General features: G+C 45.2%; 2 protein-coding genes across 7 annotated transcripts; one reads left to right on the top strand and one right to left on the bottom strand.

Moving 5' to 3' along the window:
* Positions 1–7,332: 7,332 nt before the first annotated feature.
* On the bottom strand, positions 7,333–10,239 carry LOC120698749. 3 transcript variants are annotated; one of them, XM_039982475.1, is made up of 4 exons: positions 9,860–10,239; positions 9,710–9,752; positions 7,998–8,045; positions 7,333–7,561 (listed from the first exon to the last, which is right to left on the bottom strand). In XM_039982475.1, exons 1-4 carry the CDS (start codon positions 10,010–10,012, stop codon positions 7,479–7,481), a joined length of 327 nt encoding a protein of 108 aa, XP_039838409.1. In that variant the 5' UTR covers positions 10,013–10,239; the 3' UTR covers positions 7,333–7,478. The 3 variants fall into 3 exon arrangements, with proteins under 3 accessions (XP_039838409.1, XP_039838407.1, XP_039838406.1); XM_039982473.1 differs by having other exon boundaries at positions 7,998–8,048; positions 9,860–10,228; XM_039982472.1 differs by having other exon boundaries at positions 7,998–8,054; positions 9,860–10,219.
* Positions 10,240–13,721: 3,482 nt separating this feature from the next.
* On the top strand, positions 13,722–18,462 carry LOC120698746 (pyrimidine-specific ribonucleoside hydrolase RihA-like). Of its 4 annotated transcripts, XM_039982463.1 has the most exons (10): positions 14,134–14,484; positions 15,035–15,214; positions 15,309–15,878; positions 15,986–16,270; positions 16,350–16,472; positions 16,571–16,768; positions 16,866–17,101; positions 17,199–17,376; positions 17,498–17,806; positions 17,959–18,462. In XM_039982463.1, exons 1-10 carry the CDS (start codon positions 14,146–14,148, stop codon positions 18,277–18,279), a joined length of 2,739 nt encoding a protein of 912 aa, XP_039838397.1. In that variant the 5' UTR covers positions 14,134–14,145; the 3' UTR covers positions 18,280–18,462. The 4 variants fall into 4 exon arrangements, with proteins under 4 accessions (XP_039838400.1, XP_039838398.1, XP_039838397.1 ...); XM_039982465.1 differs by lacking the exons at positions 14,134–14,484; positions 15,035–15,214 and having other exon boundaries at positions 15,729–15,882; positions 17,959–18,455; XM_039982464.1 differs by lacking the exons at positions 17,199–17,376; positions 17,498–17,806; positions 17,959–18,462 and having other exon boundaries at positions 14,132–14,484; positions 16,848–16,996.
* Positions 18,463–19,512: the final 1,050 nt, after the last annotated feature.

The raw sequence follows: 19,512 nt of genomic DNA, 5'->3' as shown, positions 1-19,512 counted from the left end.
CCTCACCTGTCTCGGAGTTCTCAAGCAGCTGGTGGGAATGGCAGGCAACACATGATATTATGTTGGAAAAGCATCAATTCAACTATCACAATGTTCAGATTGTGCAATGCTTCATCGACTAGCACCACGGAGTGCCAGTGAATGGGGGAAAAAAGGAGAGTCCAATCTAAACAAAATGGCTGGACAACAATTCAGTTGATGCTATTTTCTCTTCCAAGATAAAGTAAAGACTCATACAACATTACACCTATCCCTGTAAGCGCATATATGCACACCCTATCCATATGAATCCTCATGAGAGACGAAACTAGATAGACAGGTCCCACCGAGGAGAACTAACAAAGCTCACTATGCTAGTTGATGGTACTTCCTCATATGTCCGGTATTTGCTTCGATTCACTGTGTTTGAATCGTAGCTAGAACTTGCCGCGCAGTTCGGCGTGCCTCAGCTCCAAGTGTGTGTGTGTGTGTGTGTGTGTGTGTGTGTGTGTAAACTTATCTAATTTGGCCTTTGGAATAGCTCAAAAATTAAGGTCCAATTTGGATCACCTAGTACTAAAGTTTAGTCCGGAACTTTACTGACTAAATAACTAAATTTTAATCCATGTCTATTTGAATCCATGGACTAAACTTTAAGTGGGAAACCATTTGAAACACATAAATAGGAGAAACTAAACTTTACTCCGAATTAGTGGATTCTATGGACTAATGCACTAAACTTTAGTTGAGATGAAACTAAAATTTAGTCCAAAGTTTATTCCATCTGTTTGGATCGTCTAATGGACTAAACCTTAGATCTAAAGTTTAGTCCATGAATCTATACAGAGCCGAACTTTGAAGTGTTTCATAATATCGGAACACTCGTAAATGTAGTCTTTTTCTCGAAAACACGGGAGAGTTGCACATCAATATATTAAGAAGAAGAAAAGGAGGAAAAAGATCCTCCAGTAGACCAAGCTACAGATTAGAGGGTCTGTAGCCACCCTTAACAAAGCTAGCTGAAACTCCTCTAAGATAAAAGCTTGACCAGCTTGACCAGAACCTGACCAGCAACACATTCAACTAAAAAACAGGAGGGGCAAGAGCGAGAAGATGGGACACTCCTCGAGCCCCTGCCAAGGCCCACTGCCGCACTTCTTCTTTGAAGGCTGAGACGACGGTAGCCGAGTTGGGGGTGCCGCCATCAAAAACACAGTGGTTGCGATGGATCCATAGTGTCCAAGCTCCTAGAATAATGATGGAATTGAGCCCTTTTTTAACTTGGCCTTTTACGCTTGATTTGGCCCACTAATCATCAAAACATGAATCATTCGGCTGTGGAGCAAGGACGTCTAAGCCAAAGAGTTGTAGAATGTTGAACCAGAATTGTCTTGAGAAAACACAAGAGATCATCAGGTGGTCAATTGTTTCCTCAACCTGATCACAAAGAGGACAAGTTGCAGGGTGAGGGAGGCCCCTTCTTGCAAGGTGGTCTGCAGTCCAGCACCTATTATGAGCCACTGTCCACATGAAAAATTTACACTTTCCAGAGACTCGTAAATGTAGTCACAACTCACAAAATTGTAATGCTCTGGGTTACGGGATTAATTCTACTGTCTTAAATCTTTGACACCAATTTTTTCATGCACTTACTTTGAACATGTGAGATGACGTGTAGATTTGTCTCGGAAGTATTTTCAGGATATCATACATATATAGTACTCCCTCCGTTCCAAAATATAGGTCGTTTTGACATTTCTAGATTTATATATTTTGTTATGTATATAGACATATGATATATCTAGGTGCTTAACAAACACTATGAATCTAGAAAAGCCAAAACAACCTACATTTTGGAACGGAGGGAGTATATCCTTGACCGACTCACCACAACAGGAATTACTGAAAAAATGTACTACTTATATTGAAGGAATCTTCGTACGAATTGGCCTAACAATTCAAAAACCGTTAGGAAAAATAGTGAAAAGGAAAGTTGGAAAGTCAGGAGAAAACTAGGAATCTGGTAGGCAAACAGCCAACGGGGATAGCACCGCATGGAAATAAAATTTGGCCATCGATTCATCTCACCAATATTTTCGGATTTTAGCTCAGATGGAAATTTGCATTTGCCGCGTAAGAGTTAGTTTTGCTGTCATGAAAACCCACTATAGAAAAATGTCAATGCAACTTGGGAAATTAATATTCTTGTTGGATTTATCATTGTCAAAAGAAAGTGTTTTAGTCGTCCTTATTCCATCAGGGAAATTGAAATGCAGATAATATTAGCTCATGTTTAATTTAAATAGCTCACATATAATTTCATCCCTATAAAAATTCAATCTGAATACACGTCACACTTCATACAAGTACATTCCCTAATATATAATTTCCCTATCGGTTTTGCCAAAACCATAAATAATAATCACTACGGTTTCCAGCAGTGAGACCAGTCTCTCTCTGTTCCTTCCTTTTACCAGTCTCATGATTTTATATTTATCCCTGCATCTTGTTAACAAGTCTTATTACTCTAGAAGATAAATGTTTGCAACACCGGTGTCTTTTCTACTAATTCTGGTGCCCTTGCAACAGAGGGTGGCCACATCACCTCAAATCACCTCGACCGTTGAATTGGCCGACCCGATGGTCAGGAACGGTTGTGGACATAAATTTTGCAAAAATATCCCCCGAACTTAGGTGAAATCAACCCCTCTGAACGGTCGAGGTGAATATGTGAATATCAATTTTACAAAAGACCCTCTGAACTTTGACAAAATCGACATACATCTTTTCTACTAATTCTGGTGCATCCCCTTGCACGAGAGGGTGGCCACATCACCGGCCTCAAATCACCTTGGCCGTCAGATTGGCCGATCCGATGGCCAAGAACAGTTGTAGACATAAATTTTGCAAAAAAAAAATCCCCCGAACTTGGGTGAAATCAGCCCGCTATCCATGGACAGAAATTTTGCAAAAGAGCCCCTGGACTTTGTAAATATCAAGTTTGCAAAAGATCCTCTAAACTTTGACGAAATCGACACGCACTCTATTGCCAGCAGTTTTATGAAAACCCTTTGAATTTGGGTAAAATCAACCGGCACTCTGCCTATGTCTCTTTCACATAAAACTCTCCTGAACTTTGGCGAAATCAATCTGCACTCTACGAACATCAATTTCACAGAAAACCCTCAAGACTTTTGCGAAACCAACCCCCTTTTAAATCTCCTCCCACATTTACACGCTGCATACACCACATCATCGACACCTATCATGATTGCTACATATATGATTTCTCGCTACAGACGCATGGACGATCTATAGACATATTTCAATACTCCACATCTGACACATATACACTTAACAACTCAAATCTAATTTAACCCGGGCCTCTCGGGGCGCAGCGCAGCATTTTTCTAGTATAATGGCTGTAGCTGTTTTCCATACAAGTGTATCCCTACATCACTTTCATGCCACCGACCTAACCCAAAGCCGTTTCTGGTCAATTTTCTTTTAAATACATATTCTACTCCTACATGCCATGCATGTCATCGTCCTGTGTTACTATTATTGCACGCACTCCTTGCTAGCTACGGTCAATTCTGAACTTTTGATTGGTGAGCACTGAGCAACTGAGCGTGCACCCCCTTGCCGGATCATATCGTCCCATCTCATCTCACTTCCATTGACTTGCTGCCGAGACACACGAGCTGCTCCTATCGCCGTAACATCAGCACCTCCACAAATTAATAAAGTTAAGTTGCTGTGGACGATCAGGGTCGTCACCAGGCACCAGCGGAGGCCCCTGTCATCTGCTCGCCGCGCGCGGACCACTACGTGGGTCGCCGGAAAAGAGCCTCGCCTTTCCGGCCCGGCCGGGCGGCCCCCTTTCTCCGGCGGGTCGTTTTCCCCGAACGCCCGGGCGTCCCGTCCTTGTTCCATTGCTTTCCGACGAGCTCCAAGGGCACAGCGCGAGCTGGTGGTGGTGGTGGTGGACAGGTGGTGGGCGCCGGCATCGTCGCGCTCGTGCTCCTGCCGAAGGGATGGATCCATCGGCGGCCATGGTCCCTGCTGCGGCGCTGGTCCAGGGGTCGACAGCGGCGGCGTGCCACACGGCCCCAGGTGGGGGATATACACGACGATCACCTAATACTTCCATGGCTTTATTGCGAGAACATTGATCCATGAATCTTGCCGGAGCACTGGAGAAGAACATCAGGCACGACATCCACGAGGCCGTGCGTGGGGGTGTCCGATACGGACTGCTCGGCGGTTGTGATCACAGCGCGGCCGGTAAAGTAATAATAGGGTCACATCGACACACTAGAGGAAAAATGAGCATTCGTCCAACACGCTAGTATTGGACGTATTTTTGTCTGACACTAACACATGAAATTAGTATCGAACAAAAATTTTCGGTCCTTGAAGGCTATTTAGTACTGATCGGTAACACCAATGACCGGTACTAAATATCATCTTTTAGTGCCAGTTGATATTTTAGCCCGGTACTAAAATGGCACGGCCATTTAGTACTGTTCAATGACACTATCCGGTACTAAAAGATGATATTTAGTACTGGTCGATATCTTGGTCTAATAGTAAATGATTCTCCGCAGGTTACTTCAAAAGAAAAGTATATCTAACTCCATCACGTGTGTTGTGTAGCTGAGATAGTAAGGAATGTTTGCACGAGACTTGAGGTCATGAGTTCGAATCCCACGAACCGTGCACGCGCATATTATGCGTGTGTAGGGTCTGCTGGCTATTCCTCAATTTTTTTATTTTTTGGGGCGTTTTGGCCGTTACTAAATGATACGGAATTTAGTACCGAGCGGTCAGTACCGGGCAGGAGTCTGGTACTAATTGGGATTCCCGACCGATACTAATGCCTAATTCTCTAGCTGTGACATCATCCACTGTAGTCCCAACCTCAAGAATATCAATGGCACACGGTCTCATTTGATCCGTGTCGCATTTGTTGATGCTCACATACATGCTACATCTGTTTTTAGAACGAATCCAGAAAAAAATGAGCACCTTTATTTGTTTGCTGAGAAGTCAAACCTGGTTAGGTCAGTCTTAGTGGGAGTTTCATGGACACAGTTACCTAGACTGAGAACTATATAACTATGCCAGATGAGTTTCATGGTGATAAAACTCTCCTCACATCTCATGTAACTCTAGCCTTCTCTCTCCTTACTATATCAGCAAAGTGATGATATTTAATGTAATGAAACCCTCCATGAAACTCGTATTGAGACTGGCCTTAGTGTACATGTTTTCTAACCTAATCAATTGAGGTTGTTCAAGCCGTTGTTGGGACACTAACCAATGTAACCGTTTATAAACAAAACTTTGGTAAAAAAATAATTAAGGCATCCCAAAATTATGTTGCAGTCACAAAAATGTCCTGTTGTTAAACTATTGTCCTTTATTGGTGTACTATCTATGCACTAATGGGTTTGTATCTTGAATTCTTTATACATGTTGTAGATGATCTCTCTTGTATACGCATTTTCTTATAATGTGGAATTTAGTAGGTAACGCGCGTTTCTTTATTATTATTCAAACTTTTTGCTAGACTAGCAAAATGCTCGTGCGTTGCTATGGTCAAACACCATGTTCACACTATAACACCAAATGCTATATATAAAAGTGTGATTGAATATGTATTTTTATGCTACTTTTTAGACAACTAAAATAATAGGTTAAAAGTAAATATATTTTAAATGCGAATAGAAGAGACCACTTATAGATCAAGAGACGCGCAGAGTCGAGCAATTTGCAATTTATCTATGGCAAGAAGTATCTTTTGACGGTGGAACGTGAGACTATCGGATGGTTAGCTATCAACATTATAATATAATATATATATATATTTATATATAGATTCTTTATCAACCGTAGGAACATATGTGACTATGATGTCCGTGAATGTTTATAAAAGGACGTAATATGTATGCAGAGGTTCACGTTCACGCACGTACACTCACCCTCTATGAATTTCACTATAAAATACTTATTGCAAACACCCAATTGTAAACCGTTGTTGCGTATTTCAAAGAATGATGACAGCATCATGAAACCTGAAACATATGTACACTCACCCTCTATGAATTTCACTATAAAATACTTCTTATTGCAAACACCCAATTGTAAACCGTTGTTGCGTAATGACAGCATCATGAAACCTGAAACATATGTACTGTGTTCAAGTATCCAAGAACTAATAAATCTTTTTTCTTTGCAATACACGTGAGTGGGATTGTGGAAATCTTATCTCTAGAGCAGGCACTGTTCCCTTCGATTCCTCTACGACAGACATCTCGTTCTCAATAGTCAATCCCCCTTCTGTAGTTCAATTCTCTCTTCAAATTAAATCTCTTCACATGCGAGTAGGTTGAAGCCGATAGAGCTCAACCTGACAGCTCTGCCGCATCTAGAGGAGCCTGCATGGCGGCCGTCTCCGGAGCTCACACTGCGAAGTCCTTGTCTGCTGCGTCCAGACCTTGCGCCAACCAGGAGTCCGGCCAGGATGCATGATGGCCACGCCCGGAGACACGAAAAGCTGGGCCATTGAGGCTCAGGACGCATGATGCCCAGCACTGCTGCGGTTTCAACCTTTCTGTCAATATAATCTCCCCTTCATTCATCGATGGAGGAGGTGAGGCAGGTGGATGATCAGGAAAGAGATGGAGCCATGGAGCACCTTTGCACTATGGCTTGCAACCCGCGCATCCCATTCGCTGATGGTATCCTAGTCCTCCTTCCAATTATGATCTATTTCTTTTTCCTCTGAATTCGCTTCCTACAGCATGGGATTGGAGTTTGATTGTTTGAGCCGCACGAACAAGGAGATGAGCGCGGTATGAGGTGGAGTCGATGGCAGATAGGAAGAGGAGTGTGTTACGAACAAGGAGATGAGAGCGATAAGAGGTGGAGTCGGAGGCGGTAGGAAGAGGAGCGTTCGGGCCCACATGTCATTCTTACAAGACAAACCAAAAGTCAAAGTACCGTAGAAACGGTCCGTTTTTTATAAGTAGGTGTAGATAGATATAGATATACTCCATCCGTTCCAAAATATAGATCGTTTTGACTTTTCTAGATTCGTATATTTTGCTTTATATCTAGACATATGTTATGTTATAGGACCCAGCTAATTTACGGCCAGCCGTAATATAACCTATCCATTTTTAGAAAGTATACTATATTAGTACTATCCTGTTTCGGGAAAGCCCCCACTTTCACCTCCATTTCCACCTAATTTTCACCTTTTTAAACGCCACAATCTGGCGGGCCCACAAAACCCCTTGTCCCTTCCCCTCCGTTCATCAAAGGCAAAGATAGAGATAGAGGGAAAAAAGAACAGATAGCGTGCGTGACACACAAATCGAAAAAGTATTTTGATGCTGCCATCATCTACAACTTTATTTCTAGGTTCGAGCAACAAGTAGACCTATGAGGGAAAATATATTCCCCAGATTCTCCAATTATAAAATAAAATGCTACATCACAAAAATTAAACTGCTTGTGTCAGAATCTGGATGGATGTGCTGTGTCGAGTCCATTGAATCCACTGCCGCAGAGGCTGATTGAATGCAGATAAAAAAAAGCTTGATTAAATTGATTGTGCTGCTGAACAAACTAGAAAAGTTGACATACAGGAAATATCATGAACAAAAAATAGCTAATCTGGCTGTTTAACAGTATATTATTGCTAGATGATTCACATTTAGTTGCTTATGATGCATGTAAAAAATACTCAGGTGCTCCTGTCTAATCAAGCTCCCACCAGAATTTGGCTATGATTTTATAGATGTGTTAGATGCAAATTCACCCTATTCATCATTGTTCAATTGTTCCAAACAAAGTAATTGACCAGCAAAACTACAGGATAGATTAAATAACATGAACAAAGGCACAGTGACCTAAACAACAGAACCAATAGTTGTAATACTATAGCATAAAAAAGATTTTCCATGTACCTAACATCTTAAACCTTGCTGGATTAATAAGATGCTTACCTGCCCAAACTGATGACAGATATTGCTCCTGTTGCGGTAACAAAACAACTGCTGCAACTGGTGTGCCAACCCAATCAAAGAAGAGGTTAAGAGCTCATGTTATCCCTTTGGAATACTAGTTTGCCGACCCAATGAAAGAACAGACGATGAGATCATGTTATCCCTACCAGCAAGAAGCAGAGTGGAGAAACTATGACAAATACTAGCAATTCCAATTGAGCAGAACAAAATCAAAAGGGAAAGTACCTTTCTAATAACAGTACTTTGCCTAATTTGCCTAATTAAAATTAAAATTTTGATCTAAACATAAGACGAGCAGCCAAATACTCAAACACAAACTAGTATTCTAGTTACCTGCCAGATTTTGTTAACCACACTAACATCCTCTCAAGTTGATGTTAGTCTATAAAAAACACTACTATATTCTGAACTTTAAATGAACACCCAAGTCTGACCCCTCAGTCTTAGCAAATAGTAGTAATAAAAGAAAAAAATAGTACTAATAATATCTACTTGATGTTAGGATGGTCGTTAATTAAAGAATCACGTGGCTGAATAAAAAAACTGCATAATTGCATGTTAAAATGACTTATATTGCTTTGATACTAGTTAAGCAAGAAATCTGGAAGAAAAAATGCATAATTGCTTGACCAAGAAATAGTGATTTGCCCATTTAGAAACACATTATTGCCTATTAAAATGACTTATATTGCTTTGATGCATATATGCTGCTGCTGTCTAAAAAATCAGATTTGTTGTGGTGCAGTTGGAAAAAAATAGAAAAGAGAAGCAAAAAGCAAGATATAATGGATCTAAATGAGCTAACACTGGAATTTGATTATAATTTCCTAGATGATTAATATGCAAAATACTTGATGTTGCACTCAGGCAGTTGTTGGCGAGCTGGGGCCAGTACATGGCATTGTATTAAGTTCTAGAACAATAAAATCTCGGCTGATTTTTACAATGGTGAAGCTGCTGTTGTCAACAACGTGAGAAGCTTAAAAACTTCTGCTTAGTTCTACATGTGGGGAGCCTAAAAAATGATGTTGGCCTAAAAGGGCAATTCAAGCTTAAACACTAAGCTGCTGATTTGCTGAACCAAAATTGAGATAAAGGTTTATGGAACAATGTAGTCTGATGACCAAAAGGCAGCTACTCTTGTGTCAATCCAACCAAATAAGAGCTACAAGATACATTAGAACTAATCTAGTATACCAAGTAGCATATTGCATAATCTACACAAAATGATATGCAAATCATATCAAATGGGAGCAAAAAAAAACACACCCATAAACTAGCCAACACATAAATGATACTTTGCCTTATTAATAGTAGATTATTGCCTGCCTATGATCAGATTAATGCATGTGTTTAAACAGAAAAGTTGCTTAGTATACAGTGAAATAGGCCGACCTGCTTCGAATATGTAAGATTGAAGTCAATATATAAAACCTTTGTTCAACATGAATCATCCAATAGAAATTGAATGAACACAGGCTGGCCAGATTTCGTGGAACAGATAATTGGGAATGTCTAAATTTTGACGTAAGCAATTTAGACACGCGTGAATAGAGTTGTGACCATGGCTTAGTACATGATTCACTCTGTAAACTGCTAGCTTCATGGACCATACTAGGAGGTGGAGAGTTCAACGGGCTGGAACAATTCATAAAAAAAGATCACGAGACAAACAAAGCCTAGCAGCAAACCTCGAGGGAAGCGAGGATGCAAACGACGCGAAGTCAGATCAGCCTGCAAGGAGAGAAGCAAAACCCGCACGGCATTAGATCCGAGAGTGCTAAGGCGGGAGAGAGATGGGAGCTGGGCCCCGAGATCTGGGGAGCGAGGACTGTACTGACCCTCCGATGAGATGACGAGATCGGCGTGAGCGGTGGAGGAAAGAGCGCTGATGAGGACGACGACGAGGACGAGAAGGGTGGCGCAGTGGAGAGGCAGCGGAGGAGGGTCTGCGATTCCACGAGGGTCTTCCATCCCCCCTCCACGCTCCTCATCCCTTGCCGGTGCTCGCCCCAGGAGGCGCCACCGCGCGACCTCGCCGGTGCTCGCCCCAGGAAGCGCCGCCGCCCACCCTCTCGCCGGTGCTCGCCCAGGAGATGCCGCTGGGATAGAAGAAAGGGATGGATGGGGAAAACACGAGCCACAGGTGCAAAGGGATAAGGCTGTTGGGAGCATGTGGGAGAGAAGAAATGGATGGCGAGAACAGGAGAGCCACATGCCCACATGTGGGACGGGATAGAAGGTGGTTGGCCTGCAATTATTGTGATTGTACGAAGAGCAGCCTGCTGCAGACTACGGCCGTAGAGATGAGTCAAATTACAGCCGGCTGGTAACAAGTCATTACCTATGTTATATCCAGATGTATAGCAAACACTATGAATCTAAAAAAGCCAAAACGGCTTACATTTTAGAACGGAGGGAGTAGATATAGATATAGAATAGATATAGATATAGCTAAATCTTTTTATATATAAATAAAAAAGAAACATATGTGATCTGTATACACTAATATACGGTTCATACTCAATCCTATTGGAGGAGTATCCGCTGCCTCCGAGAGCCTTCTCGAACCCATCAAATCGCCTCCCAAGCAGACTACCAAAGCAAACAACTCGAAAGCTCCGGCAATCGAAGTGCTAGAGACCTAGAGCGCCGCGGAAGACGGCGATCAGGGATGGACGCGCCTGGGGAGCTGCAGTGCGTGGGTCGGCTGGAGGTTGCTGCGCCGCCACCGACGCGCTACCTCCGCGTGGGCTCACTCCCGGTCCCTACCGACTCCTCCGCCTTCCTCCCAGCCCTCCTGCCCTCATCGTCCCCGTAAGCCCCTCTCTCCCTACTCTCGACTCTGCGCGCATGCTTATGTCACGCGCCTGGTTAAGGCAGATAGGAAGAGGAGCCTTCGAGCCCACATGTCATTGTTACAAGACGGACCAAAAGTCAAAGTACTGCATAAACGGTCCGCTCTTTATAAGTAGGTATAGATATAGATATAAATATAGATCTGAGGTAACTACGAATATGCAAATTTATTATTGTCCTTTCTTTCTTTAGATTATTATATTATGGCAGTTAGCTAGGATCTGTGCACAACCTGACAACCATATTATTCAACCAAATGAATTAAAGCTGTTTATTAAGGAAAGGTCTGCGGAGATACCCAGCAGAAAATATGTCAAGTATCCAACCAGAACCATAAATTGCTTGGATGCCAACTTCAAAAATCTAGCAGTAGGATAGTACGCGCCTAACCCTCCCGTTTGTGCAGCCACCGCCGCCTCGTTCTCTGTGGCTCTGCTTGCCATAGCACACTACGTACTCTCCCTGGCCCTCCCACGCGCGCGCGCACACCGAACTCTCCGCCGTCCTCCATGGCGACGGCGGCGCCGGCGCCGCGAGGATCGGAGCAAGCAAGAGCGCCCAAGAACGTAGTACGGGCGGCGTCGGCCACCGTGTTGCTCCTTGCATTGCGGGGTTAGCAGCTAGCCGCCGGTGTGATCGTGGCTGCGGTGGCGCCGCGGCGGGTCCTGCTGGTGGACGGGGACACACACCAACGACGACGTGTATGTGCAGTCGATCGTGCTCGCTCGCGCCTGTTGCTGTGTACTCTGTACAGAACTGTACATCCTCAAGCACAACGACCGGTCCATCGGGTAGGAGTAGGACAACGATGGTGCATGGTGCCGGGGCGGCCACACACGAATGTGCTCCGCGCTACACTTGTCCACAAACTGTGTGCCGCACGGCTACAGGATTAGTTGACCAGAGCCTTAGGAGTACAGCACACGTTTTTCTTTCCCAAATTCGACTTATACTATATCTCATATATATAGTAATTATCAGGAAAAATATTTGCAAGTACATACGAAGAAAAGGATCTTTTCCAAACAACAGAAAATAAATATATAGCTCACGAAATCACAATCAATGCACGTTTTCTTCTCCACGTCAACCTTGGACGCTTCTGGCTGTTTTCCGACACCATCAGCTAGCATTGCGTATGAGAGGAAAAGAAATCTGGAGTGCTAACAAGATCCACCAGATTAACCTCAGTCCCTTCACTATCTATACATATATGTTGGGCATGCAGTTTTCATTTCTGGCTACTAGAGAGAGAGAGAGAGAGAGAGAGAGAGAGAGAGAGAGAGAGAGAGAGAGAGAGAGAGAGAGAGAGAGAGAGAGAGTACATTTGATTTTTAGAGGCGTGCAATAGTCACTTAATTGTCCCAGCCAGATAACATATATATAGCCGTAACTTAAGTTGGGAACCGGTGTGGGACTAAGCCTGGCCCCATGCTTGTATATGAATTGTTCTCATATCGCCTTCGTATGTGTCTATCAACCGACCATGAATTATTTGGTATTTTGGTTTAGGATCCGATTAGAATAATATAAAAGTAAGATTTATTGCTAATAATTATAATTATCTATTCCATGCCCTCTTTCACCTATTAAATATTCTAATACATACTCTAAAATACATATTTATCATTATCTATAGTTGCAATAGATTTTATTTTGCATCACACCTCCATGTGTGTTTGATATCTATTTGATTAAACCATTTGTTTGTGAATTAGTATTCTTATTATCTCTTCCATCGTACATGATGACACATATCATGGGTAGTATTTTTATATAAACAATAACATAAATAGTGTATTAATAATGATAGAAATAGTAGTTTAGAATTTTATACTAGTGCATTTTAATACTTTTTAATAATTATATAATTTAAATTTAGATTTAGGGGTTACTTTAACTCTTAATAATGTGATAATTGGACAATTTATATGCAAATTTAGGAGGGTTATTTGCATTATTTTTATAATGTCATTGGTGGGTGCATGATGATTAGGGGGTTATTTTAAACTTTTTTATAGCGACAGAGGTGGGTAATTTAGATACATATTTAGGAGGTCATTTTCATAATGGCAGATGTGGGTAATTTATTAAAAAAATAGATCCAAATGATGATTATGATTAGAGTTGTCGGATTGATGGCCAAATATTTTTGATTTTCGTGATAATTTTTAGGATTGCTCTATTTTGTTAGGGTGTCCATTTAGAAAAATAAACAATGAAAGTATAACAAGGAAAGTAAGCACTTGAGAAAGAAAATAGAAAGTACCTTGGAAATTTTCAACACCCACAGATCTTGTCCTCCACTCTACAAGGCTCCTCCCCTTGCACGGGCTGGTGCGTGGCGGTGACAGGCAGATGGGCAAGACAGTGCTCCCAGGCCACGAGCAGACGATGGAGGCAGACCCGAGCAGCTTGGGCGGTGGCACAGGATGGAGGCGGCGCTGCATGGATGCACGGTCCCTAGGATGGATGTGCGACGCCCGGGCTGGATGCGCGGCGGCGCTGCCAGGTTTGGCGGCGGCAGTGGGATCTACATTTTCTTGACGGTTTTCAACGTCATTATGCAAATGTCTAGTAAGTCCCCGTCAGGAATGGTGACTGTTTCCTGTCGGTTTGCGTATTGCCAACAGAAACGTAAAAGGCCGACAGGAAAGACACGTAGTCTGGTAGTGTGTGGACGATACCATTAGAGTCTTGTAAGTTCAAGCGAAAAAATCTTCCTGACTTTTCAATGAGGTGTGCCTATGTGAACTTATTGGTGCTTTCCTTTTGTAGCAACACTTTCACTAGCTGTTCTCTCTCACTGCCTATAAGCAAGGCTCGCTGTATGTTAAGCAAGAAAGGGCTTCTCACATCAATAGCATGTGTTTAATCCCGTCCTTATGACGCCTGGGATACGAATATGTGATCATATTCCATCAGAAAGGTCACCTGAGACCCGTACGTCCAGGTTCACCCAAAGCCGGCCAGAGAAGATCACCGGAGATACTCTCCACTCTATTATCAGAAGTTCAATTACGTCTTGTAATCTCTGCAGCTAGCGTTTCTTAGAATGGCAAAACAAAACGGGAGTTTTCAGCCTGGGCCATTACTTGCCGGATCTGACAGGTACTCGCCTGCTGCTGCTGCAGCTGCTGCTGCTGCGGCCTGCGGCTGTACAGCGACCGCAGATGGGTGCGCGTCCGTCCATTGATGCCCACGGCCACGGGGCGGAGAGGCGCTGGAGCGATAAAACGCCGCGCACCGGCCCATCGGCGCCCCCGTCATGCAGGAAGCCAACCCGGCCGCGAGGAGGAGTCCTCTCCGACGCGCAACCGCCTCTTCCGCCGCCGCCGCCCGCCGCCGCTCCGTGGCGCCCCTCGCACGCGCGCGAGCAGCGGACGGTCCGCCGGCCTCCATGGTCATCGGGCGGAGGACAGCCACGGCGGCGGCGATGAGCGCCCACGCAAGGGCGGGGATGGCCGTGGCCGTGCTGTGGCTCCTTGCGGTAGCGGCGCCGGCGCCGGCGCCGCGGCGGATCCTGGTGGACACGGACATGGACACCGACGACCTGCTCGCGCTGCTCTACATCCTCAAGCACAGCCGCGCCGAGTTCGACGTCAAGGTTGGTGCCATGTCACCCTCGCTCCCCTCCTCGTGGCCTCCTGCCTGCGGCCGCGCTACGTGTCGCCGCCGCCTGCCGCCTCCCCCGCGGTAGTGAGATTCTCCACCTCTAGAGTGCGTAATCGAGTAGACCGCGATGCTGTCCGTGCTGAATCTACCATGCCCATCCCATCGATCATGGCGTCGACTCTGGAGGGGTGATGGCCTGGAATCCCTGGATGGAGACACGGAGCAACGCACGGCGCGATCTCATCTCGATCCTGTTGACCCTTCAAAAAAATAAATCCCCCTCGCGCACGCGGCTCAATTTTTTATTGCGTCGCCATTGCAGCCGGGATCTATATCGTCGGCAAAAAAAAAAAAGTGATGGATGGGGGTAGAAACGGACAGCTCGTCGTTCTTGCAGCCGCATGCTCATTTCAACGCCTCGTTCGTGGCCATCGCCCGTCGATTCGCTGATGAGCCCACCATATCCGATCCCACACCTCCCGGTCAAGGCCGGCTAGTGCTAGTGCGTCACTAATAGCTATTTGTTGCCGTGAACAATGCAGGCCATTACCATCAACGCCAACGAGTGGAGCGACGCCGGGCACGCCGTCAACCACCTCTACGACATCCTCTACATGATGGGCCGCGACGACGTCGCCGTCGGCGTCGGCGGCGACGGCGGGATATCCGGCGTCGGCGACGTCCGCCCCGACGTCGGCGGCTACCTGCCACTGATCGACCAGGTAGCCGACACGACGCCATCATCGTCTCATACAGCGAGCCAGCCTGCACTGCACCCTGAGCTCAGCGTGCATTATACTGTTCGCGCGTACGCAGGGAATGACGACGGCCGGAGGCTGCCGGTACCGGCAGGCCATCCCGCCGGGGCGCGGCGGGCGGCTGGACGTCGACACCAACTCCGGCGTCCGGAGGGGCTTCCTCCCGCAGGGTCCCCGTGGGTACCGCCCGCTCCGGCAGCCCACGGCTCAGCGGGTGATGGCGGACACACTCTCCGCCGGCCCGACCACGGTGATCCTCCTCGGCGCGCACACCAACCTCGCGCTCCTCCTCATGACGCGCCCGCACCTGCGGCGGAACGTGGAGCGCGTCTACGTCTCCGGCGGCGCCGTCAGGGCCCCGGGCAACCTGTTCACCGCCGCCGCCGCCAACCCGGCCGCCGAGTTCAACTTCTTCGGCGACCCCTTCGCCGCGTACCAGGTGCTCCACTCGGGCGTCCCGGTCACGATGATCCCCCTCGACGCGACCAACACGATCCCCGTCACGGAGGAGTTCTACGCCGAGTTCCGGCGGCGCCGGAGCACTCACGAGGCGCAGTACTGCTTCCAATCGCTGGACGAAGTCCTGGCGCGGCAGATGAGGCGGCCCGGCGGCGGCCATGCCAACACGGCAAGTCTGAACCCCCTCCATCATTTCTGATCCTTGTTGTAACGCTATGGGTCCTCTCCTCCATGAATTTCTTACGCTGCTTCTTCCGATACTTTCTCGCGTTGCAGGGCTACTACATGTGGGACTCCTTCGCCGCCGGCGTGGCTCTCTCCGGCATGCGCCATGGTGAGGCCGGCGGCGTCAATGAGTTTGCCGAGCTTGAGTACATGAACATCACCGTGGTAACCTCCAACGAACCGTACGGCGCGCGCGACGGCTCGAACCCTTTTTTCGATGGCCGTGCTACTCCGAAGTTTGGACTGCAAGAGGGTGGAGTTCACAGTGGCCATGTTCAGACTGGGATCAGAGATGCCTTCTGCCTGGTGCCGGGAGGCAACAGAGGAAGATGTGAGGTAATATAATGTATTGCATGCAAAATGTTTTTTCAAACATGAAAAATTCTGATTTCTGAAGCCTGAATTCTTTTCTTAGGATGGATACACTAAGGAAGTGTCCGGTCCAGAAGCAGTCAGGGTGCACGTCGCAACGAGAGCGAAGCCGAACGCCGATAAAAGTAGCCCACTGAATAGGGAATTTTTCAAGAGCTTCCTAGAGGTAACTAAGCAAGTTTACTTAGCATGTTTTTGAGCTCAAAGTTCACAAGTCACAATGTCAAAGTTCAAGCACAACAATGACCAAATTTTTATTTTCAGGTTCTAAATCTCCCAGAAAACGCTGGCCGTTTCAACATAAGTACACAGTTCCCACATTACAGAGAAATTCTCTACAAGCCAGATTTCAGGAATGTAAGCAGGGGTAAGGCAGTTATTTTTGACATGGACATGAGCCCCGGAGATTTTGTGTCCCTCATATACCTCTTGAAGGAACCTAGAGAAGTAATTGATCTAAAGGTGAGAAAAATATATGTTACAAAATGCACAAATTGAAAACTAACAATGCGGTTCACTTTTGTAGCCTGACAAAACTCAGTTTACTGAACTATTTTAGGCAGTTTTGGTCAGTGGCAATGGCTGGGCTAATATCGCGAGCATCGATATCGTTTACGACGTTCTACATATGATGGGCCGCGATGATGTCCCAGTCGGTCTTGGCAATACCACTTCATTGGGCAATCCAACCCTTGGTTGCAAAAATTTTTATGCTATTCCCCATGGCAGTGGTGGATTTATTGATTCAGACACATTGTATGGATTGGCTCGGTCACTGCCAAGAAGTCCTAGAAGGTAATCACTCTCCCGAAGCCACCTTCATATGTATGCTAATGCAGTAATGCTACAGAATTGTCACAATGCATTTTACATCCATTCATTCCATTATTAGGTACATGTCTGAAAATTTAGATCATCCGGAACGCCAGCAGCCACATGCTTATGATGTTTGGCAGTCAATCAGGAAGCAACTTGGTCCGGGTGAGAAGATCACAGTTCTTACCAGTGGACCTCTCACCAATCTGGCCAACATTTCACTCTCTGACATCGATGCAAGCTCTGTGATAGAGGTCTGCTCCTTTTGCACCCCCGCCCCCTCCTTACAGTAGTACAAAACTTCAAATGAAATTGTGAACGGTCAATGAACGTCGATGCAAAATTGATCTTCATTGTACGCAACCTTGTATGCAGAGAGTTTATGTCGTCGGCGGACACATCAGAGATAGCGGTCATGACAAGGGAAATGTGTTCACGGTTCCATCGAACAGATATGCAGAGTTTAACATGTTCCTTGATCCACTGGCTGCAAAAACAATCCTAGAATCCAGTCTGAATATCACACTCATCCCTCTTACCGTGCAACGAAAGGTTGCTTCATTTGAGGGTATCCTTGCAGCTTTGGAGCAACACACGCAGCATACTCCCGAATCAAGGTTTGTCCATGGTTTGATCTCGCTGCTACAGAAACTTCAGAGGAAACAGAAATTGTATGATCACATGGTAAATGACCCCTTATGACTGCTTTAGTAACTTGCTGTAATTCGTTCGGCTAGCCCAATATTTCTTTATTTTGCCCATGCTCAATTGTTGATGTCTGATTAGTCTCTAATCTTTCCTTTACACATTTTATGTGTAAATTCTCTCGTTTCCAGGACATATTTCTGGGAGAAGTTCTTGGTGCAGTTTACATGGTCCAAGGATCTAACTTGGAACCCTCTGTGAAAGTAAAGCCAGTAAGCATTGTTGCCAACACAACCGAAAGTACAGATGGGCAAATTTTGTCCAGGAGAAAGAGTGCAAACCAACTGAAAATACTTTATAATTTAAACAATGGAGTATTTTACAACCATCTGGCAAATTCATTGGCAAATGATAAGCAATCTGCCGTTGTTGGGAGCTTTGAAGAGCAAAAGGCAATTTGGAGCAGGCCACAAAAACAGTTCATGACAAACATAGCAAAGGATATGAAATAAGTATGTTCTGAAGCAATATTGCTGGGAAATGATTAAGATTAGCTACCAAAGGTCAAAACAGTTTACAACATATTTCATCATTTTTAGTTTCCAAAAATAGAAAGGGATATCAACAGAGTTACATTTGTATGAAAGGGAATTAATAAAGCAATAAAATTTATATATATTTCTCCCAATGGGTTTCATTTTCTCCCGTGATTGTGAGAACCTTCTACTCTGCATTTGTTTCGAGCGAACAGGTGCCGGACTGGGTAGGTGGCCTCAGATCCTAGATTCAACTCTCGGTGGGAGTGAATTTCAAACTGAGGTTAAAAAAAATTCTCTCATTTGCCTACACAGCAAAGCACATGGAAAGTAGTCCTGGCCCGCTCTCACACGAGCAACGGTACTGGTTACGGCACAGAGGTTTTCTCAACCTACGTGAGAGGTCTTTTCTTAGCAAATACCCAGGAGCCGTCATACACCCTGCAGGTCGAGTTTTTTTGCAATTGTTTCGAAGTCACAACTTGTCTATTATGCCTCTAGAAATCAGACCTATTACATATTTCCTCTTATTCGAATACTCCATTTGTATTGAAGTGTATAAATTGTACGCATTGTAGCTTACAGACAACCCATGACTATCTGGGCATAAGAAAAAAAATGAGGAAACTATATACCAAGAATCTTCAACAGACTACAGACAACAAGTGCAAAAATTGACCAAAATCGTAATCACAATATACCAGTAAAACATGGATCACTAGTAGCCATGGGAATTGTTTCAGACTAGAGGAGTCTACTGAACGTTACGAGTAATTAGACTCTCAAAGATGGTGTCCAGGTCAGGTCAGAGAGACCTGACCAAATTACTCCTGTGGCGTGCCTGGTCAGTTCATAACAATATAACGCACCAGGCAGGACCAACGAGTATTACAGATTCAGAACATTTCCTGCTAGCCTTAGTCAAATCTCTACAGGGTGTGTCCGACAATGGGAGGGAGATGGTCACGCACCCAAAACAGAGCCCGAGGCCAACAATTTGGGTCTGCCCACCAGATGACTGGATCAAGATTAACATAGATGGTTCCTTGCCATTGGACTCCCTTCTCCACCCTTTCTAAATCCTTCCTTGAGGCCGGCGAAGCAGATCAAACTAGCGAGCGTCAAGTTGTCTGGATAGCAAGTAGACTACCTCTTCTCCCCTGATGGGTCCAGGAGAGATGAAGATGGGAAGAAAACAGAAAAACGCCT

Source organism: Panicum virgatum, chromosome 3K (assembly GCF_016808335.1).
Source record: "Panicum virgatum strain AP13 chromosome 3K, P.virgatum_v5, whole genome shotgun sequence".
Classification (NCBI taxonomy): domain Eukaryota; kingdom Viridiplantae; phylum Streptophyta; class Magnoliopsida; order Poales; family Poaceae; genus Panicum; species Panicum virgatum.
This window is presented reverse-complemented; position numbering and strand designations above follow the sequence as displayed.